This window comes from Mauremys mutica, chromosome 4 (genome assembly GCF_020497125.1).
Source record: "Mauremys mutica isolate MM-2020 ecotype Southern chromosome 4, ASM2049712v1, whole genome shotgun sequence".
NCBI classification, from domain to species: Eukaryota; Metazoa; Chordata; order Testudines; family Geoemydidae; genus Mauremys; species Mauremys mutica.
In genome coordinates this window covers 56,330,177-56,354,013 of record NC_059075.1, presented here as the reverse complement: position 1 = coordinate 56,354,013, position 23,837 = coordinate 56,330,177, and the positions used below count along the sequence as shown (strand labels likewise).

The 23,837-nt window shown below is 44.5% G+C and overlaps 1 protein-coding gene across 5 annotated transcripts in view; it reads right to left on the bottom strand.

Annotated features, from left to right (window-relative positions):
* SPRED1 (sprouty related EVH1 domain containing 1) overlaps positions 1-23,837 on the bottom strand; it is a 123,499-nt gene that overhangs the window by 56,201 nt on the left and 43,461 nt on the right. For 3 of the 5 annotated variants that reach the window (XM_045015345.1, XM_045015347.1, XM_045015344.1), the window contains one exon: positions 8,766-8,940. In XM_045015345.1, the coding sequence (XP_044871280.1) occupies positions 8,766-8,940 (175 nt within the window). Of the gene's footprint in view, positions 1-3,347; positions 3,474-5,458; positions 5,526-8,765; positions 8,941-23,837 lie in introns of those variants that run through there. The other 2 variants (XM_045015346.1, XM_045015348.1) reach the window with 2 other exon arrangements.

Sequence of the window (23,837 nt, the reverse complement as noted above, 5' to 3'; positions counted from 1 at the left end):
GAAGGTAAACCGTAGGAAATCTCCTGTATGATGGTTGTACTGAGATATGGAAGTAGACATCTTATAGGTCGAGGGCTGGAAATCAATCTCCCTGCTCTAGAGCTGGAACAACGGCTGCTAGTGTGACCATCTTGAACATCTGTGCCGTCCCATATTTGTTTAATGCCCTTAGATCTAGAATGGGCCTCCAACCTCTGTTCTCCTGGGGAATCAGGAAATAAGAGTAAAACCCCTGGCTCCTGAGTTGCACTGGGACTGGTTCAATGGCCCCTAGGTATAACAAATGATATATTTCCTGATGAAGTAGACTCTCATGAGAAGGGTCCACATGGAAGGGGACAGGGCAGGGTTGGAATGGGGGCCACGATGAGGGACCAGGGAAATGAACTCCTTCTGGCCACTGTCAGACTCGTCACAGGGTAAGGGCGGTGCTGTCTGGGGTATTGATGGTACATGGCCTGATGCCAAGAACGATTCTGGGTGCCAGGATTTGCTCAGTACTGGGGCCCTGGTACAGAGTAATGAGGATTGCAGTTCTTCCCCCTACCATCACATCTCCAGGGTACCAGAGCCCATGCAGTACCCTGGGCTCACTCGGTACCGCGGAGGAGTGTCCATGGTATTTTGTCGGTACAGATGGTTGAGAAGGTGCAGAGCACTTCCTAGATGAGAGTTTTGTTGCACCCGGTACAGACAGTTGTGTCGGTGCCACTCTTTTAGAGATGGTACGGTAAGTGTCTTTCCCTGGGTACTGGGGCCACAGGTCTCCAGGGTACCAGAACTTATGTGGTACCACCATGGGCTCACTTGGTACCACAGAGGAGTGTCTGTGGTATGTTGTTGGTACCGATGGTTGGGAAGGTGAAGAGCACTCCCTAGATGGGAGTTTTGTCGCACCTGATACCAAAGGTTTTCCCCTGTGCTGCTCTTTTTGAGATGGTACAATAATTGTCTGTCTCCTTAGGAAGCGGTACCATTGCCTCAGTGCCTGACTGCCCAAGCCCCTGGCTTCTCCAGGTCATGCAGCCGGTGCCACAGAGCTCATAGCAGAGGCCCCCTTCTGGGTACCAGGCTTCAGTGTTGTTGTTGCTGTCGGTACCGAGGTGACCGAGGCCCCGGGGAGCCCCTCTGGCTGGCCAACTATTCAGAGCCCATGTGTTTCTGGAGCCGTCGGTACTGAGGTGGCCACACTGGGGAACCCCTCCAGCTGGCCAATGACTCAGAGCCCTTTTTATGAGCCTTTACAGGAAGAATCTGCTCTATCCCCTTTCAAGTTAAAAACTCCACGGATGATCCAGGGTCAGCACCAGAGTCTCCTGGAGACTGAAGTACCTTCTCCATAAGGAGGAGTTTTAACTTCAGCTCCCAGTTCCTGCGAGACAGCTGTTTTAGCTGTGGCAGGTGAAGCACTTCTGTGAGGCTCTCCCAAGCACCAGACACAGTGTTAGTGTCTGGCCATTACAGGAATCGACTCCTTACAGGAGAGGTGCCTCTGGAGCAGGGAGAACCAGGCATGCCCCTGAGCAGGGGGCTAGCAGTGGGGAATGCAGAAAAAGGTCTTCTTCACTCCTCTTCTTCTTCCTCCCCGTTTTTTTCCTTTAAACCGAAAAAAACTTAAGAGTCTACTAAATGCCTGGGGGTAGGTGGTGGGGATGCTCCCAGACAGTGCAGGAAAGAAAGTTCTTTTTTTCTCTCTCTCTCTAATTTTTTCTTTAATCCCAAAGGAGTATATAAAAAAAGGAAACACTAACTGTCACGGAGTGTGGGGGGAGACAAGGCCCTACACCCCGGCTTCCTGCGATTCACCATGACTCTCAGCCAGCCAGTAAAACAGAAGGTTTATTTAGATGACAGGAACACAGTCCAAGACAGGTCTTGCAGGTACAGACAACAGGATCCCCTCAGTCAGGTCCATCTTAGAGGGGGGGCAGGGAGGCCAGAGCCCCGTTGGGAGGCCAGAGCCCCATCTGGCTCCCCTCCATTTCCCCAGCCAGCTCCAAACTGAAACTCCCTCCAGCCCTCTCACTCCCCCTTCCCCCAGCTCCTCCCCCAGCCTTTGTCCTGTTTCTGGGGCAGAGGTGTCACCTGGCCTCCAACTCCCTTCCTGAGTTCTCATGTTACGTGCTCAGGTATCTTCCCTCAAGGCAAGTCTCCGATCCCCAATGCAGACAGTCCCAGCAAAACTCCCCTGCAACCTTCCCAGGTCAATAATCCCCACTCAGTATTCAAAGAACACATCAAGAACATTCCCAGTTCCTCACACTAACTATTAAGGAAAACAAAAGAAACAAAAACTACTTACTTATGCTAATGGCGCAGATAAGGAAGGGATGATTGCTCGCTCTGTTGGAGGCCAAAGGCGGTTGAGTGCTAGATAGCCTTGAGGCAGACCACAAGGGAGGGAGAGCACATGCGCGAGCTCAACGGACACTGCTAGTAAAAACCTCCAATTAGAGGCGCAGGGGCACACATACACCTAGCGTGGAGCACCCATAGGGACACTACTCAAAGAAGAAGAAATAGTTCTATGTATTTTAACATGCAAGCTTATGGTTTAGCTGCTTTTGAATTTGATTAGCATTCTGGCACAAGTATGCCTGTTAATATCTTTCCAACTTATAGTCAGAAGAGACTGAAAAACAGGATGGAGTCTCCTAAAGTGCTGGATTTATATACTGAGGTATAGTGTGCCTCCTTTATACAAATGCATCCCTGCATCTCTCAAATTAATCAAAAAATGTTTTTTTCCCAGAAAATGTAACCTATTCCATCTGTCACTTCTGATGGGTGAACCAAATTAAGCCAGCCTCCTCTTTTTATTTTTTTACTGGGTTCCACTACAAGGAAGAACTGGAGAAATGTGCAAGCCATAACAAAAAAGCACCATAATTAAACAAAAAGCCAAATTAGTTGTTACGCATTCTCATTTAACAAGTAAGATCTACAGAATTCTAAAACCTTGAAGCTTTATGCTAATATATATTTAATGACAATATCAAGATAGCCTGTGCAAAGACAGACATATGTCTAACAGAGAAGCAGACCTGACCATGTTAAATAGTGTAATTGTTCCAAGTAGACTGGCTGGAGTCAGATCATAGAATATCAGGGTTGGAAGGGCCCAGGAGGTCATCTAGTCCAATCCCCTGCTCAAAGCAGGACTAATCCCCAGACAGATTTTTACCCCAGTTCCCTAAGTGGCCCACCTCAAGGCTTGAACTCACAACCCTGGGTTTAGCAGGCCAATGCTCAAACCACTGAGCTATCCCTCCCCCCAGATCTCGGAAGGTGATTATACAGGGACTCCTCAGACTTATGATGCCAGACTTATAGGGAACACCACTTACCACACAATTCAGCTGACTGCCCCTTTCACCCCGTGACGCTTGTTTCACCCTCACAATGCTTGATTTACATTAAGTTTGCTAGAAATCACTTCCTAGTTGCATTATATTGGTATAGAGCTGGAAGGGGTCGCTTCTGATTGGCTTCAAGGCAGCAGGGTAGCTTGTTGCCGGGTAGGGTTGCCGCTTGTTTTTGATTGGCTCCCCAGGCTCAGCCAATCAGAAAGCTTGAACAGTGATTGGCTGAGGCTCAGCATGTGTGCTGTTCTCCCTGGTTTTCTGAGCCTGTGTCGCCGGCATTCTGAGCCGCATATGGGAGTTTATATGAATGCTGTTTACAAAATACAGTGTTCAGTAAATACATTGATGTTGCAACATTAGTCATCTATAATTCATTCAGTACAAAAATCTGGTGAAAATAGTGCATCAAGCCTTGGTTCAGGAACCAATCCCCTCTTCATACCATAGATTCCTATGGGAAAAGCGGTTTTGATTTACATTTTGACTCACAACGCAAGTCTGAGCAATAAATTGTGTCGTAAGTCCGAGGACTCCCTGTAATAGAGGAGGAAGTGTGTAATTATATCAAGGGTATTTTGTGAGACAACTTTACATTCCAACAGAGATCTACACAAGCTGAGTAAAGTTGTTCAATGGCAAGCCTCCTTTTCCTCTCCTAAATTAAATCAATATCCTTGTTACCACCACTTTGACTTCCTTCCTAAACTACTATCATGCCGTTTGTCAATAACATGCAACATTTTAGAGAGACTGCACCGAGTTTCTTAAATTGACCCATCACACGCAATTCTGAAGGCTCTACATAGGATCCAGCTAAAGTTTGTTCATCACTAATCTTTAACTTCTAGAGCAGGGGTCGGGAACCTTTCAGACGTGGGGTGCCGAGTCTTCATTTATTCACTCTAATTTAAGGTTTCGCATGCCGGTAATACATTTTAACGTTTTTAGAAGGTCTCTCTCTATAAGTCTATAAACTATTGTTGTATGTAAAGTAAACAAGTTTTTAAAAATGTTTGAGAATCTTCATTTAAAATTAAATTAAAATGCAGATCTTATCAGTTTAGTGCAGTGGTTCTTAACCTGGGGTGCACGCAACCCCTGGGGCGCACGCAACCCCTGGGGCAGGGCCGGTGCATGGATATTTTGTGCCCTAGACAAAACTTCCACCTTGCGCCCCCTTGCACATCGGTTCATTGAGGGGCAAATCCCAACGAGCCTTTATAGACCCCCAGGGGCCAGCCATGCCCAGGGGCTGCTCCCCAGACCAGGTTCCCCCCACCCCCTGAACTCCCCTGGAGGGTGCACAGCCCCCCTCCCCCTCTGCGAGCCCTCCCCATCCCACTCCGGTGGCCCCCGCCCCAAGTCCACTCACTGGCTTTGCCGGGCTTGGGCCGCTGCAGCAGCTCGGCAGGGAAGAGCTGCCTTCCAGAGGCACCGGAGAGCCAGAGCGTCCCGCTTGCAGCAGCAGTGAGCCCCAGCCATGGAGGAGCCGGCACGGTGCAGGGGGGCAGCAGCCCTGCAAAGGCAGCGGCAGCACCGCTAGCGGGGAGCGGCCGCGCCCCCCACCCCTCCTGCCCAGGCTGCGGCCTGGCACTCCCCCGGGGGCTCCTGCAGGCTGCAATGGATGTATGTGGGCGCCAGCACCTATGCGCCCCCCGACTCCCCGCTCACCTAGGGTTACCATATTTCAACAATCAAAGAAGAGGGGAGAGCCCTGCCCTAGCCCCGCCCCCATCAACTCCCTCTCATTTCCCACCCTGACTGCCCTGTCAGAACCCCCAACACCCCCCTGCTCCTTGTCCCCTGACTGCCCTCTTCTGGGACCCCTGCCTCTAACTGCCCCCCAGAACCCCACCCCCTACCTAAGCCTCCCTGCTCTTTGTCCCCTGACTGCCCCCTCCTGAGGGCCCCTCCACCCTAACTGCCCCCCTAGGACCTTACCCCCTACCTGTCCCCTGACTGCCCCAACCCTTATCCACACCCCCACCCCCAGACAGACGCCTTGGACTCCCACGCCCCATCCAACCACTCCCCGTCCCCTGACAAGACCCCCAGAACTCCCGACCCATCCAATCCTCCCCTTGTTCCCTTACCATGCCCATGCTGGCCAGACGCTGGCTCCACGTGGAGGCAAAACACGGTGCCAGGCTGCTGTGCGCACAGCCCCTCCCTCGCAGAGTGCTGAGGCAGCTGGAGGAGGGGGAGCTGCGGGAGGGGTGGCAGCGGCTCACACTTTGTGTCATAGTGGTCTCTACAGGCTCTATTGTGGAGGAAGACAGAAACTTTCTCCATTCCTTTTACTTTAACAGTTGTGGTGTCCAATTTTCTTGGCTTAAGGACACAGTTCTGTTTCCTTCCAGAGCACTAGCAAACAACTTGATAGGGATAACACAACCAAATCTGAACAGAGTTGAGATTTTAAAAAAAAGCACACACTTCCTGTCCATTTGCAGAAAAGAGAAGAGAATGGGCCAAGACTTACATGCTTGAACATAGAATTTACAATAAGATCATTCAAACTAGCAACTACACAAATTTTACCAATGTAGGAAGGATGTTAATCTAACAGCTCTTAGCATCATCCATTTGTTCCTTGACTACACTGCAAGTAAGCCTGTGCTTGAGCCCGGGCTGAAGCCTACCCCCTGCATCTCCACTGTAATTACACTAACCCAGGATCCTGCAGCTCAACTAAAGCCACTACCCAGGGTCTGTGCCCTGTTGCTTTGCAGTATTGAGGCCGCCCCACTTGACTGGGATCCTGGGAGTCAGCTGGAAGTATCCCACAATTGTATGGGGATACTTCCTCAGTCCTCTCTATCCCAACAATCTAAAATCCAACCTATTGAAAACAGAAGCCCCCACCCCCACCACCGCCCCTTTGCAAAGAGCAGCAGCTCAAGTCAGCATTAACTCATTCTCTTCTGATCAGTGATCTAAAAGCACACTATCAAAGAGCCTCGTGGCTTTGCAATGGAGAGCAAACTGATCGAGACTTTTCCTAAACAAGCTGTTTCCTGGTAAAGTGTAGGGAGGGCAGTCAAGTTTCCCAGTCACAGGGCGAGATTGGTCACATTTCCGGGGGCACTAAGGACTCTGGGATATTATTACTTTGACTTGGGTCTGTGCATTGCAATATGGACACCAGAGCACTAGGTTCAAGCACACATTAGAAAAAAGTCTTAAAATATGGTTAAAATACAACTGAGATGCTCAAGCCCAGAGTCACCTAACGAGAGTCAGCTGACTCAAGCCCCACTAACCCTGGGCTTACATTGCAGTGTAGACATACCTTAAAAGGCTGTCTTACAGCTTGCTATAGTCCCTCTGATGAAATATCATTGTCTGAGGATGTCATCACCTACCCTAGCTACTAGCTGGATATGGGGTCGTTTCTTTTATCCTAACAGTTATCCTAAATCACCTGAGGTATCAGATCTTTCCTGTTGAGTCACTACATTAGCTTTTTATTACAGCAGCTTTCCTTTGAAGTCAGGGACAATACAAATGTACAGCTTCCTTTTACTCTCTTACCAAACATCTATCCCCATAATTAGCTACACAGCAACTCCTTTTCCAAGCTGTATTGGTATCTGTATTTTACAGGAGTTTCTCACATTGTTTGCTCAGACTGCACTGGAAACAAACTTCTTGCCTGCATTCTAGTTATCTTCTATTGGTAGAATACTCTACTGGTATTCATTTAAAGAGGCACCTTCCCTAGAACTTAAGTAACATCTAAGTACAGGTGTAGTCAGGTGTACGTCAGTGGTACAGAAAAAAATATAGTATTGAAATTGGGGATTGGGGTATACACACACACCAAAAGTTGATTGTTCTGAATGTGTATGAGAGATTCCAGAAAACTAGATAATGGGTCTGCCCTCCAGGACCAGAGCATGCTCATGCCAAATGCAAAACCTCACTATCTTCTCAGTGAACTAGATATCAAATAGATCACATGAGGCAGGAACCAAAAAATTTGGTCCAAAAAACCCCGAACAACAACAACAAAAACTAATTTAATTTCCAACCCCTCTCCTCACATCAGCTTAGTAAATCTGCCCATTTTCTACTTTTGCAATGGGCTTAACAAGTTCTAAAAGTTGTAGTTTGATGTTTGAGTAAATAATAAATTTGCACTTTATTTTCAGTTTGAATACAGAGTAATTAACCACTGAAACAGATTTCCAAGGGATGTGGTGAATTCTCCGTAATTTGGTGTACTGAATTCAGTATTAGATGGCTTTCTAAAACACATGCTTTGGTCCAACCACATGATGTTGGGTATGTTACAGGAAATGACCTGTATTATGCAGGAAATTCAATTATATGATCATAATGATACCATCTGGTCTAAAAATCTGTGTTCATACAACATGAAACTCCAGAAAACAACAACAAAACCCAAAGCAGTACTGAGCGAATATTTCCTTTTTATATCCCTCCCACTAAATTCCCAAACAGGAACTAAAAGACCTCTTTGTGCTCTAGAACCAGAGTAATGAGAAAGAAGGTCAGAGAGGATGTGTCTTGGGATTCCATGAGGAATTGCCCCAGTTTAGAAAGCATAGCTGCTGGACATAGTACCAGCAAAGGAAGAGAAAAGTTTCAGACCTCCTATGTGAGGAACAAGTTTTGAGATGTCAGGACTTTGGAGGAGAAGCTGTCTCAAATGGTAGCCTCTCTGGCTCATTAAACTGGGAGCGGAGGATAAAAAGGATTGTTGAAGCAGAGACTATGAAGGCTATGGCTGCTTGCAAAGCAGGAGAAAAGGATTCATACATGTAAGAGATGAAACTCTTTTAAAGAGTTCATAGCCCTGCAGTTCAGACTGTGTGGTTTTCAAGCAATGCAATGTTTTCTAGTATTTATTTTATCAGAGTCCAGACAGGTTATTTTCAAGCAATAATTATAGAAACTGCCTTACTCTAGGTGAAAAATTTGACCCAGAATAAAATGTTTATAGTTCAACATGGAATTCTTTCTGGACTTTTTTTTTTAAATAAACTTCAAGAATGTTGCATGCTTGTACTTTTCTGCACTTTGCTGACTTCACTGATTTTGCCAATACACAAACAGAAAAAGGTTAGTTTGAAGCTTCCTCAGAAAGACAGAGGGGAGAAAAACTAATTGTTTGCCAAAAAGTGTATTTTTGAACTTCTGAAAGGCAACACTTAATATTAGAGATACAGGAAGAAAATTTAAAGAGTCAAAAAATAAAATATGGTACTTGCTCTTTTAGGCATATGAATATTTAGACAGTGTAAAATACGCAACAAAATGTGGAAACAACTATGGCTAAGAAGTTTAATTATTCTGTAGACCAACAACATGTAGGTGTTACTTTTAGGCTCTATCAAGTTATACATATGTTGTATTCATAATGTAATTTGTTACCGTTTTATCCCTGAGTCGTTCTCCGTGGATAAGAAAATCAGCACAACTGTTCTCTTCTTGATGAATGGCTTTGAAGACCGTAACACAGCTTAGTCCACCCCCTCCAAGTGGTAACCATCCACCACTTGAGTCATCCCGGGTCATCACCACAGCTCGCACTCTTGCATAACTATTACTGAAAGAGATGAACATGAACAAATTAGTTTTTCCATAAACACAAAATGGCTGAGCACCCAATCTTATTTGAAATACCACAACCACATTAATAAATAAAAATAAATGTCTGTTAAGTGCTTTCTGCTTTCCTAACAGTCAACTGAAAAGAGAGCAGACGCTAGAACCTGGAAATCTGCCCAATATTAAACTAACTTTTAACATGCTTTTATTTTAAATCTAACTTTAAAAAATTGTTTTGTATGCCTCTCCTTTTCCTTGGGTGCTTTTGATATAATTTCTTGTTGTGGTAAATATCTGGTGATCAGAGACACTAGGAAAGAAATCTTACCAACCAACATTAGCCTTCAATAAAGATACAAACGGATTTAGAAACCATATATTTAATGGTCTAACTATATCTAGGAAGCATCAGCTTCTGACTGAAGACTAATTATGAAGTGAGTCAGGTTTCCACTATCAGTTGTACAGAAAAGTAAACAAATGAGAAAGGGCTTGATCCTGCTCCCACTGAAATCAGCTTAGGGCCTGCTCCTAATCTAAGAAACCTGTTTTTTTCCCCCCGGCTTGCTTTACAAACTATATGTTTTCACCAGTTCCATAAGTTATGTTCTATAAGCAATAAATAAATAAATAAAAGAAGCATATATACTACAGGGTCCTATGAATAAAGAAAATCTTAACTGACAATAGATATTTCTGCTGATTGAACTATGTAATTTTTATGAACACCTAAAACTACTTCTTGTTCCGAAGTGGCATTTTAAAGAGACTTATTTTAGGACCATTTGCTCCCAACATCATCTTTTCTGTTTGATACATGATGGAATTTACTTCCAGTTTACATAGCTCTTTTGAAATACTGTAAAGCAGAGAAATCTAAAAATTGATTTTAAAAAGTGTGCTATATTATTTCTTTAGAAGTCTCTGCCAACTTGGTTATTTTGTTTTTAAAAAATGGAAATGCTAGTTTGTGACCTCCAATTTGCAACTTGTTGTGTTTAAAGAAATTAAAGAGAGCACATGGGTTTACCCAGGAACCTGTGTGATCATCCCCTTTGCACAATCATTTATGCACTTTATAAAAAAGCAATCCACTATTTTGCAAGAAATGAGGACCATGTGTTTGGCTTATAGAGGGTTTCAGAAATCAAGTTTGCATAGTTAGGCCACCTGAGTGATGTTATATGAACTATAAGAATTGAACTAGAAATTTACAAAAAGATATCTGTACAAGAGTACTATTTATAATCAAATCTTTTTGGGATGTGGGAGAATGTTTTATTTCACAAACTGTTCAAATTTAACACATTAGGAATTTCTGATATTCCATGCTGATCTTTTAAAAAACTTTTAACACACCAGAAGTCACTGTTGGGCTTTCTTGCTTTAACTTGTAATTCAAATAAATAAAATAAGCATTATGATGTAAATATCTAATGATCAAATACATAAAGTTGCGCAAATGGGGCTGAACAAACTGGAAAATGAAACAAAAGTACACAAGAACATTTTAGCCTAGGGGTGACAAATGAAATACAAGTTGTTCACTGAACCTGTGTCTTTCGTCGCTAAAAATTGGTAGCTAAAGTAAACATTTGCTGTGGTTTGTGTAATGACACCTATGGGAGCCATTTTAGCACCATTATCAATTAGCAGCATCTCCTTCACCAAAAAGCATCAAAGAAGCACTGCCATACACTCATTCATTCTTATATTCCCAGAAGCAGCCAGATAACCCAGTATGAGTCTCAAACTTAATTCTTCACAGTGCAGTATTACTGCAAGTCTAATAATTGGTCTCAGATCTAGCTTAAGAGAATTTCAGTTGTAAAGACAAGATCTTAAAGTGTCTGCTTATACATTTAAAATCCATTTGCTTCAGACTTTCCCTGGTCACTGCTCCCTTGACAGCATATAAACTGCTCCTTCTGAAGGAAATCAAGGATATTAGGGCTTCCCTGTGAATAAGGGAAAAAACAGTGCGCAATGCCACAATCTTGTCTGACAAAATATTACATTTCTGCTCTCTTCCACCAGGCCAACTTCAAATTTAATGTAAGAAAACTGAAGTTCACAAACCATCAGAATACAGTACCTAGAGAGGTTTCAGAACTAAAGTTTAGTACTTTCCTTTGTACATTAACAGAAGTACTGCTACTTCCAATGTTACTAATTTGTACTTTTACTATATCCCCAAATACAATTTACAGAGATATAGAACTTCCCTTTGTCCAAGAGCTCTCCAAGTTACAGTAACACCATCTTCACATTTAACCTTATGCTTAATTGTATCATCTAATCAAGTATATTGAACTATGACAACATTCAAACCATAGACATTTTGATCAACTACTGTGAAATCCATTTATACAACCGATAAAGACCAATTAATGCAAGATTCCAAAATTAAAATTCCCAACACAAATAAAGATGGTACAGTAACAACCCCTTCACTAAAATGATGAAAATTTCTCATCCAAACATCAAAGGAATAAACTAGGGCTGTCAAATGATTAAAAAGAAATTGTGATTAATCGCAGTTTTAATCATACTGTTAAACAATAATAGAACACCAAATTTAAATTCATTATAAAATATTTTTGGATATTTTTCTACATTTTCAAATATATTATAATAATAATAAATTGATTTCAATTACAACACAGAATACAAAATGTATAGTATTCACTTAATTTTTGTTACAAATATTTGCACTGTAATAAAGATAAACAAAATAAATTGTATTTTTTTCAGTTTACCTTATACAAGTACTGTAGTGCAATCTCTTTATTGTGAAAGTGCATTATGTGGGGAAACGGGGGGGGGGGGGGAGGAAGAGAATTAGAGGTAGGACCCTGTAAATGGAAACAAACTTGTCTTAGCAATTGGCTGAACAAGAAGTAGGATTGAGTGGACTTGTAGGCACTAAAGTTTTACAGTGTTTTATTTTTGAGTACAGTTAAGTAACAAAAGCAAATCTATATTTTTAAATTGCACTGCAACAACCAAAAGGTTAATTTTTCCAGTATCTTTTGCAAATAAAGCAGAGATTGCTCTAACTTTCATGCCATTGGAGCTATTAATCCCAAAAATCTCTAACACTTCACATGTTCATGTGCCCTAGAACTCAATCTACACTTGGGAATTTTAGGAACAAATTCCTACTGGGTGCTACCACTGGCTTCCGTAGACAAGATTCCAAGATCTTTCAGAATTACCACCACTGAGTCAATTAAACCTATGACATGAGATTTTTAAACAACTGTCAAAGGTTTAATTGGCATAGTGGTAAACAGAACTGGAAGTCTCTACTTAGTCTCACAAGAGCTATCACAAACAGCTGAAAAGGGGTAGCAGTCTTACAAAGTCTTTTCTAAAATTCCCTAGGGTGACGCTAAAGTCAAAGATCAGTTTACATCAATTATGAACATACAAATTACACCTACAAGGACTGGATGCCCTTGGTAAGAAGAGAAGAATGCAGTTATCTGAGAGAACACCAAACTACAGTTTGTGAATGAAATAGAAAAGGTTATCCGAGAGTACCACTATACTCCTCTTGGCACTAGATTAAAAGCTACTAGTTTCACACAGAGTATCGGATCTGTAACCTATCTGCTGTATACCCATTAAACTGGCAACAAAATTTGTTTTAATATGGCACATCAGAAATTTATAAAATGTCTTGAGTTCTAACTGGATAAAAGGTCTGTGAGGTCTGATGGCAAAGTAGCATCCTTCATTAGCAGTATAAGATACTTCTGAAATTACATTTGAAACAAAAGATAGCAGGGAATAACTAGCATGTCAAATGTAACTATTAATGGGCAACAACAATGCAGATATAAACCCTGAAATCCCAGCCTGAACAAAGCTTATAAAAAATGGTTCCCTATCTTTCGTAACTGTTGTTCTTCAAGATGTGTTGCTCATGTCCATTCCAAGTAGGTGTGAGCACCATGTGCATGGTCATCGGAAGGTTTTTCCCTAGCAGTAACCGTCGGGTCAGCTGTGGAGCTCCCCGGAGTGGCGCCTTCATGGCTGGATACATATGTCCCTGCCAACTAGGGTGACCAGACAGCAAATGTGAAAAATCGGGACAGGGGGTGGGGGATAATAGGAGCCTATATAAGAAAAAGACCCCAAAATCGGGACTGTCCCTATAAAATCAGGACATCTGGTCACCCTACTGCCAACCCACCACCTCTTCAGTTCCTTCTTGCCAGATACTCCGACATAGAGAGGCGGATGGCTCTTGGAACAGATATGAGCAACACATCTCAAACAACAGTTACGAAAGGTAGGGAACCATTTTTTCCTTGAGTGACTGCTCATGTCAATTCCAAGTAGGTGACTCCCAAGCAGTCCCCTGGAGGAAGGGTCGGAGTTCACTGAGTTGCAGACTGTAGCATAGCTCTACCATCGTCTCTAGCCTGCTGCATGATGGCGTAGCGCGACGTAAAGGTACAAAGAGACGACCATGTCACCTCCCTGAAGACATCCTGAATGGGGACCTGCTCCAGAAACGCTGCAGATGAAACTTGCATTCTCATGGAGCTCACCATCGATGCTGGGGCTGGTATCTTTGTCAGGTCGTAGCACATGTTGATACAGGCCGTAATCCAAAAAGAGATTCATTGGTATGAGACCGGCAGTCCTTTCATTCTCTCAGCAATGGCAATGAAGAGTTGTGTCGACTTCCTGAATGGCTTTGTCCACTCAATATAAAAAGCCAGCGCTGGTCTAACATTCAGGGAATGGAGCCTGCATTCCCGGTCATTAGTATGTGGCTTTGGGAAGAACGCTGGTAAAATGATGTCCTGATTTACATGAAATAGTGAAACAACCTTAGGGACAAAGGCTGGGTGTGGCCACAATTGTACCTTGTCCTTATAAAATACTGTATAAAGGAGGCTCAGACATTAAAGCTTTGAGCTCAGACACTCTTCTGGCTGACATTATAGCCACGAAAAACTCCACTTTACAACAGAGATAAAGCAGAGAACATATTGCTAGAGGTTTGAAAGGAGGCCTCATGAGCCTTGAGAGGACCATGTTAAGATCCCAAGGGGCACCAGTTGCCACACCTAGGGGTACAGTCTGTTTAGCCCTTTAAGGAAGCATCCAACCATGGGGTTAGCAAATACGAACTGCCCTGCTGCGTGTAGGTGGAAAGCGGAAATAGCTGCCAGCTGCACCTGGATTGATGAGACTGCCAGCCCATGCTGCTTTAAGTAGAGTAAGTAGTCCAGTATAAAAGTGATTGAGGACTGCAGCGGAGGGGTGCCCTTCTGTGCAGACCAAATACAGAACCTTTTCCACTTGACTAGATAAGTGGCTTTCTACTGCCAAGGAGAACTTCCCTAATCGAATCAGAGCACTGGTGCTCTAGTGGGTTTAGACATGGATTTTCCAAGCAGTGAGGTGCCGAGACTGCAGGTTGGGTTGCTGAAGGTGGCCGTGGTCCTGTGTGATAAAGTCTGGAATCAGGGGCAATGTCATGGGCATGAGCACCAAGAGGTTAAACAGCCTGGAGAACCAATGTTGGCAGTGCCACACTGGCACTATGAGAATCAGCAAAGCCTTGTCCTGTTGGACCTTGAGGAGGAACTTGTGGATGAGAGGGAATTGCAGGCACACATACAGTAGGCGCCCCATTTGTGAGAGGATAAAGGCATACGTGATCGAGCCAGGGCTGTGATTCAAGAAAGGGCAGACCTGCTGGCACTTCCTGTTGCTTCATGTTGTGAGAGCCCTACCTCAGGAAGATACAGCTGATGACGCCTAGTCGGAGAGGTTTGGAAAAAGGTACTCCCACACAGACTGACTGTGAATCGAGCCACCACCGGAGGGACTCGAGAGCCAGAGGAGAAAGCATGACCAGACTGTCCTGATGGTCCAGGTTTGGGCTGTACGCTTGGGCCAGCCACACATGGAGGGGATGGAGGCTGCAGCATTGCGTGCTGCGTTGCGTGTTGCATAAGTGCACACTGCCATATGCCTGAGTAATTTTAGGCAGTTTCTAGCAATCATGGTGGGGAACCAGTGGAAACCTTTCATGATGGTCTCCGTGGCTAGAAAACGAGATTCGGACAGGAAGGCCTGGCCTGGGTGGAGTCCAGGAGGGCCCCAATGAATTCTATTGTTTGAGTGGGACCCAGAGTTGATTTTGCCACACTGAGGATGAGACCGTTCCTCAATCTCTTTGTACGTACCAGGCTCACAGGTTCCTCCACCTGGGTTTGGGACCAGACCTTGATGAGCCAGTGGTCTAGATATGGGACAACTTGCACCTGACACTTTTGAAGGAAGGCCGCCGCAACTGCCGTGCATTTGGTGAACACCCAAGGCACCGCCGATAGGCCCAAGGAGAGGACCATGAATTGATAATGTGTGCCGACAGAGGCGAAAGTAAGCCGGTCCGGTCCGGCGTAACGGCAAGAGCCAGTACGCCATGCTCGACCGCATCGACTTCCACGGCGGGGATTGAAAGGGCTCTGGGCTGCCCGCCGCTGTGGGCAGCCCTGAGCCCTTTGAATCCTGGCCGCAGCTGAGATTTAAAGGGCTCAGAGCTCCCCACCACTGTGGGCAGCCCAGAGCCTTTCAAATCCTGGCCCCAGCCCGGCCACCAGAGCCGTGGCCGGGATTCAAAGAGCTCTGGGCTGCCTGCAGCGGCGGGAAGCTCTGAGCCCTTAAAATCTCAGCCGCAGCTGGGATTTAAAGGGCTCAGAGCTCCCAGAGCCCTTTAAATCCTGGCCGTGGCTGAGATTTAAAGGGCTCAGAGCTCCCCGCCGCTGCGGGCAGCCCAGAGCTCTTTGAATCCCGGCCACGGCTCTGGCGGCCAGGCTGGGGCCAGGATTTAAAGGGCTCCGGGCTTCCCTCAGCGGCAGGAGCTCTGGGCCCTTTAAATCCCTGCCTGAGCCCCGCAAAGCTCGGAGTTCCCCCTGGCAGCCAGAGCCCCGGGCCCTTTAATTTGCCCCTGAGCCCCGGGGGGCTCCCAGCCACCTCTGCAGCTGGGAGCCCATGGTTGATTTAAAGGCTCTGGGTCTCCCAGCCACAGCTGGTTCCACAGGGCCTTTAAATCTTGCGAGGCCACGCCCCTTCCGGATGAGGCCACGCCCCCCTCAGGACTCCCGCAGTACCGTTAAGTCCTGTAAGTTACTTTCACCCCTGCGTGCCGCTGACCACAAATAGCAGAAATTGTCTGTGGGAAGGGATTATACAGATGTGGAAGTACGTGGAAGCCCTTCAAGTTAAGGGCGCATATCAGTACCCGGATCCAGAGAGGTAATGATGGAGGCCAGGGAGACCATGCGGAACTTCAGGTTTTTTGTGAATTTGTTGACGTTTCACAGGTCTAAAATGGGCCTGAGCCCACGTTTGGTCTTGGGGATTAAGAAGTAGCAGGAATAGAATTCCCTGCCCCTAAACTCCAGAGGAACCTCCTTTATCATCCCCAGCTGTAGGAGCGTTTGCACCTCCTGCTCTAGAATTTGCTCAGAAGAGGTGTCCCTGAAGAGGTACAGGGAGGGCAGGAGGAAACAGAATTGAAGAGAATACTGCAATTCTTCTGTGCTCAGGACCCAAATGGTCTGATGTTATTTGAGCCCAGACATGGTAGAAATGGGACAGACAGTTCACAAGGGAGGGGAAAGATCCAGGTATTGAACAGGTGCGACTTGGGGCACACCTTCAAAAGTTTGGCTCTGAGCCCGAGGTCTGCTTAGCCGAGCCCTTCCCTTGGCTGGAGGAGGACTGAGATAAGCACCTCCTTCTGCCCCACTTCCTACTGTAGTCCTGTTTAGGAGGGGCAGGGTAGAATTGCTGGGCAGTCTGGGGCTTAAATGCCTTTCTTTGTGGGGCTGGTGTGTGCAGCCCCAAAGACTTGAGGGTCACCCACAAGTCCTTAAGGTTATGCAGTCTTGAGTCTGTCTGTTCAGCAAAGACACTGGAGCAGTCAAGGTGCAGGTCCTGAATTGTGTTCTGGACCTCATGCAGGAGCCCTGAGACCTGAAGCCAAGAGCTGCATCTCATAGCTATGGCCATGCTCATAGCGTGGGTGGCCGAGTCAGCTCAGTCCAAGGTGGCCAGATGAGAGATCCTGGCAACCACCTTTCCCTCCTCCAGAACTGCTCCAAACTCAGAACAGCAGTCAGCTGGGAGTAATTCCTGGAATTTGGCCAGAGAGCTCCAGGAATTATAAGCATAGGGGCTCAGAACCGCATGCTGATTCGCTAAGTGAAGCTGGACCCCACGGTGGAATAGACTTTCCAACTGAAGAGGTCCAGGTTCTTAGCGCCCTTGGATTTGGGGGTAGGCCCCAGTTGCCCCTGGCGCTCTGTGGTTCGCTGCCTCCACCACCAGAGGTGCTCATATCCCTTAGAAGGCACAAAGTATTCGCGTTCTGCACCCTTGGCTGTCGGTGGGACAGAGGTGGATGTGTGCCACAGAGCCTTGGTGGTATTCTGGATGGTTTTGATGAGAGGCAGAGCCATCCTCGAGGGCCCTTCAGGGGCCAGTATATCCACCATGGGATCCGTATCCTCAGAGACCTCCTCTGCATGCAAGTTCAGGTTCTGAGCCACCCTCCTGAGCAGGTCTTGATGGGCCCTGGTGTCCATAGCAGGAAGAGAGGTGGAGGTGCCTGCTACCACTTCATCCAAGGAGGACAAGGACAACATCCTTGGAGGCACGGGGTCCTCTTGCCCCTCTGGCTCAAGGGGATCCCCTTGCACCCTTGAGAGGTGCAGGAAATGACACTAGCACCCAGCGCCACAGCTGCTTCAGTGCGGACGTCCTCATTAGCCTGGGCTTGTGCATTCCTATCCCAGAGAGGCTCCTGGGCTACAGACGTGGCTGATGGAGGGATTAATGCCTCCAACACCACCGGCAGAGACCTGGAACCCGCACCCTAGACTTGGCGATAGGCCGATGGTGTCCAGAAGGGCCACTGTGTTGGTCCCTGCCACTGTGGAGGACATTACAGGCATTGGCTGCCCTTCATCTTGCCTAGGGCAGTGCTGGGAGCGGTGCCAGCTCTGCCTGGAGTCCACCTCCGACTCCGAGGAGGAGTCCTAATCTGACCAGGGAGGTGCAGATCTTTTTTTCCTTGTGTAGCACCACTGACTGTGAGCAGTGCCTTGCACTAGAGCTGGTCCTCGGTGCCAGGGAATGGCAGTGCCATAGCCCTTTAGATGAGCCCTTCCTTGGTGCTGGGGCTTCTCATACCAAGTCCGGCACGCTGAAGCACCTGGCACTGGTTCGGATGCTACCTGGGGCAGTTGGGGTTGAAGAGCCGACTCCATTAGAAGAAGCTTTAAGCAAAAGTCCCACTCCTTAGTTCTGGGCTTAAAACCCTTGCAGATTTTACACCTGTCAGACTGGTGTCCCTCTCTGAGACACTTTAGATAGTAATTGGGTGGGTCTCCTTTGGTATGGGCTTCAGGCAGGACCTGCACGGCTTGAAGTCCTGAGACTGAGGTATGCCCCAGTCCCCGGGACGGGAACAAAGCAGTGCGTGTGGGGGGTAACCCCCAACTAAAACTTAACTAACTACTTATCACGAACTATAACTTTCAAACTATTTACAGAGAGAAAGGGAGAGCCCACTAGGGAATCTCTTGCTAATGCAAGAGAGAGCTGCTCCAACCACTGCCACTGGCGGTAGAAGGAACTGAAGAGGCAGTGGGTTGGCAGGGACCTATGTACACAGCCATGAAGGCGCCACTCCAGGGGGCTCCACAGCTGACCTAGGGAAAAAATCTTTCGACAATTGTGCATGCGGCGCGAACAAACCTACTTGGAATTGTCATGAGCAATCACTCGAAGAAGAATTTCAGTTAACATACACAACTAGAAATTTTAAAAAATGTTTGGTTTTGGATATTATGTGAATAGTTATATTATAATAATGCCCCAAATTGGGGTTGTTGTCCTAATGTAATGAATGCTGTACAAAAACATAGAAAAGATGCATCCCTGCCCTGAAGAGCTGTTATGTTTTTTCGGTTTAGCAGCTGATAGTTTAACTATTTGAAAATTACTATTACACTTTTTCCTTGAATGTGTGAAACAGATATCTATACCCTGTGAACTCTTTCAGATAAGAGATGCATCCTTACAGAACTGTAAAGTCAGCACAATAGCCTTTTTTTTTTTATTACTTTGTATATTTGTTTACAATCACTAGATCTGCGGTCCTACATGCTTGTGATACTAAGCCACTGGAATGTATTACTAAACATTAACAAAAAGAACAGGAGTACTTGTGGCACCTTAGAGACTAACACATTTATTTCAGCATAAGCTTTTGTGGGCTACAGCTCACTTCTTCAGATGCATAGAATGGAACACACAGAAAGAAGATATTTATACACACAGAGAATATAAAAAGGTGGAAGTAGCCATGACAGGTCAATCAATTAAGATGAGCTATCAGCAGCAGGAAAAAAAAAGTTTAAAAGCCTACTTCCATGCAATTTCAGGGAAAGAAAAAAACACACCACCTTTCAGTTTCTACAGTATTCCACTTTTGAAACTACCAGTGCCAATATTCCATTCTCACATTCACCATCGCCATCCTTTTATTTAACCTCATAAACTGGAAATGTAACTCAAAGAAACAGTGATCACATCTGAAGTCACACTGTGAACCTATGGATAGGGCAAGAACCTTGTGCATATTATTAGAACTCAAGAAAAATATTTTTCAGCATTTTAAAACTATAAAGTCACCTCCAAAAATTGGATTCACAACTGGAATTACTAACTTATGCATGTGACACTGACTACCATCTAGGATTTCATTTATTTATTTTTAATATGTAAATACTTCCCTCCAATTTGTTTCAATATTACTAAACTTTTTATTTGAAAGTATGTAACTAAAATGTCTTAACAAAATTAACTTTTTGTAAATATAGCTAACATAGTATAAGATAAATTCTCATAAATCCATGGTCAGTATATTATGGCAAAGATAGTTGTTATATTGGCTAAGCAGTCAATTTGTCAGAGAAAAATCAATTTGTGCCATGGAGTGTCTAGCAGATTGATGCATTTTCACTATGTTGGAAGAGGAGAGAAAAGAAATTTTTATATTACAAAAGTCTATGTACCAACTACAGGACCACTATACAAAAATACCTCCGCCATGCTCTAGGTTAGCAGGTCAGAGTGAGCTCTTCCTGGATCCACACTCCCTACCTCAGGTTGGTGCTTTGTAAGCTCATTTTAAGTTTTTTGGTTTTTTTGTTGGGGAAAGAGCAATATAAAATGCTTTTGTTTGCTCTTTGGGAGAGACTGCAAGAGCTATTATTCTGCCACTTAGAGTACCTAATATCCAAACAGGAGAGCACTTTATGATTGCAAACACACAGGGCAGGGGAACCTTTATGTATATATAATTAGAAACAAGATAAAAAATGTGTGGATTACATAAAGGGTATCGTACTAACACCAAAATAAAGTCAGACAAATCTACTGTTTAAGTTAGGTGAATATCTGTACTTGTAACAACAGGGTGCTAGTCCTTCGGGCACATATGTGGAATGGGATGTTTGCTTTAGGTATGTAGCCCTTTGAAAATGGAGATTTTAGAGTGGCAGCCTCCAGATAGAGGATGTGACTAAGTCCTAATGGAGATGCCGCTTTTACCGGCAAATAGACTTTGTCAGGATAGCTGCATCTTCCCAAAGCCTTTTTGTTGGTTTAGCTATGTTGGTTACTGATGTGATTTCCTATTTCTCCCCCTTCCCCAATACACATTCCTAACTGACAAAGCTATGCTGGCAAAATTTTTAAGTATATACATAGCCTGAGAAGGGTCATGTGACCACAGGATGAAAGCAAGACCGCTGCGATGGAAGAGGCAGCCTACTCTCAAGTAAGGGAGAGACCAGAGTCTTGGCAAGACCTGGGGAAGTGGGGCTTCGGACAGCAACTAAGCCTGGGAAATGGAGTCCACAAGCCAGACCAGATCCAAGAATTCTTAGAAGGGAGTACAGAAAGAAACTCGAGAAAGGGTTAGGATAAACGGCCTCAGAGGAAGGCCAGGTGATAAGAACAGGAAATACTTCCAAATGTTGCAGATGGACAAGGCTGACATGGATGACTGCTTCATTATTTAGGGTCTTGAGGCTGGAGAGCCCCACACCTTGGGGCAGAAAGGACTCTGCCTGGAGGGAAGGACTAATTGTGAAACTGCTGACCAGTGACGGAACTGTTTTCATCTTGCAAAGCCAGGAGAACTGTTTGTTGTGTTGTACCTTAATAAATCAGACACCAGGAACGGAGATTTTACTCCAAAATGCATTGTGTGAGAGTTCTGAGGCATGAACGACTACTTACTCTATTCCCAGAACCCAGACAGTGTAACATACTTATCACGTTTTCTTGAATTTTATTAATATTGATTCCTTGAAAGCAAACTGAGCAAGATCACTAGACCTAGGTTTTCCTTATTTAAAAATTATGTAGATTTGATACTGTGAGTATAAAAATGCTTTAGTGCTCTTCTGCTCCCAACCTCCCACTTGACATATTAGAAGCCCTTACAGGATGCCCTACAATAAAACACTGTTAGGTGCATGATAAATGGAGAATTGGTAAGAAACTGATCTGAATTCAAGAGATGATTATAGACAGCAACTAGGCATTTAAGAAATATGAAAAATATTTTGACAGTGTCCTTTTAGTAAAAACTATTCCTTATTCAGGTGTGTGTGAGAGAGACAGAAGGAAGATGGTTTTAACAGTTATTACTTTTCCCCCACAAGGCGTGTTTAAAATGGTAACCATTCAGAAGGTTCAATCACTAGAACATACTCAGAAGACACCTCCAGCAAGAGTAAAAAAACCCAAATAAAATAAAAGCTAAAACTCATAATTTAGGACACAGTAGTAAGTACAAGGGCAAATGTACTACAAAGCCAAGTATTTATGTTTGAAGCAGTCTTTTTCTGTTCATTATACTTCTAATGTCCTCTGAGAATTTGTTCACCCTCCTGTGCCCAATTCAAAGCCTTCCTAAAACCCACTTCCTGTTATGAAGCCTGGAAGTAGGAGGAGAATGTATGTAACCAGTATTCCCAACTCTCACAATTTTATTGCCACTCTAGCACCTTTTGGGTGTTGTTTTTTTTTTAACCTGTCTCATGAAAAGCTGCCAACTCACACATTTTCCATTCTTCAAACTAGCCACCATCTCCAACTGGGGCTGAAGCCAGCACGATGGCCACCATTTCTCTACAGTCTATCTGCATGTGGAAGTGATGCTGTCCTTGATAAAACTGACTGCCACCTTCCCACTGTTTTCAATGAGATTGAAGCCATGCCCACAGGCAAAATGACTTCCACTCTGATTCAAAGGGCTAGACAGGACACAGGGTCTGTGAGGAGCAGCAGAGATACTGTAAAGGTGGATATGGAGAGTGAGGGTGAGCGGGCAACTGTAGGGAGCCGGAGGTGGATTTAGTGATTGCAGGGGGTGGCAGTAGAGAAGTGAGGGGAGTGCTGTCCAGTCTCGGGCAACGTGTGAGCGGAGAAGAGGTAGAGGGTGTCAGGGAAGTGTTACTTTTTGAAAAAGACTAAACCAATCCCCTATTGTTTTTATTGTGACATTATCGCTTATATGAATGAATAAGTTATTTATATGTATATGGAATTCATCAACCCTAAAAAGATAATGAGTTTTATTTGAGAGTGTAAACCAGGGGTTCTCAACTGGGGGTCGGCACCCCTCAAGGGATCACAGGGTTCTTACGTGGATGGTCGTGAGCTGTCAGCCTCCATCCCAAACCCTATTTTGCCTCCAGCATTTATAATGGTGTTAAATATATTTAAAAGTATTTTTAATTGATGGGGTTACATTCAGAGGCTTGCTATGTGAAAGGGGTCACCAGTAAAAAAGTTTGAGAATCACTAGTGTAAACCATTATGCATTAATTAGGTCGGTGGTTCTCAAATTATTTACCATCCAGCCCTTGATTTAATCAAAGGAAATAAACTAGAAGAGGAGAAAGTCAAGACAGTGTTAGGAAATGGATAGCAGTTCTCCTATCTGGGGTGTGAGGAGAGGGTAAGTGAAGTTTCCATCTGAGTAGCCAGGAAGAGGTGTGCATTTTTGTGAGCATTAAAGGTTGAGTTTTCAACCTAAAATCATCACGCACATTGGCAGAGGAGAATAGAAGAAAGTTAAAAAGTCAAAAGACAGACTTAAATATTATGATTTGATGGTTTTTAAATCTCATTATTTTGGGGTCCAATCTCATCAGTTTTGAGGGGTCTGTCCACCTCATGAGATCTGATGTCCTAAGGCTGGCAATACTGTCTACCAAGAAATAAGAACCTGTAACAAGGAAACTGAACCATTAGGATGTATATTACAACCAAAAACTATACTAAAAGGAATATTAAGGTTGCAAAATTAAACACTCAAAGTTAGGAAATGCCAGAATTAAGGTTGGTCACACAACCTTATTTCAGCTCCCCTGTTTCGGTACAGTTTTAATCACATACTATTTACCCCATAGAATCCTTGTCTCATTCATTCAGTTACTGAATATTTATTTTTATCCTCCACATTCAATGTGTTGCCCTCCAGTCCTTATTTAATACACAACACCCAAACCTAGCACTGAATACAAAAAGTTATTCAGTTTTTTTCTGGGATGTTTCTATGGTACTCTCACTAGCAGTTAACTTATCCTTACAACACCCCTGTGAGATTAGGTGGTACTATTATCCCCATTTAACAGTTGGAGAATTGAGACACAAAGAGATTAAGGCCAAAATTCTCAAAACTCTCCACTAATTTTGTATGTGTAACTTGGAATCTAGGGCCTGATTTTACACAGTACTTAGGATACTTTATATGTTCAAAGCAGAGCTCCCATT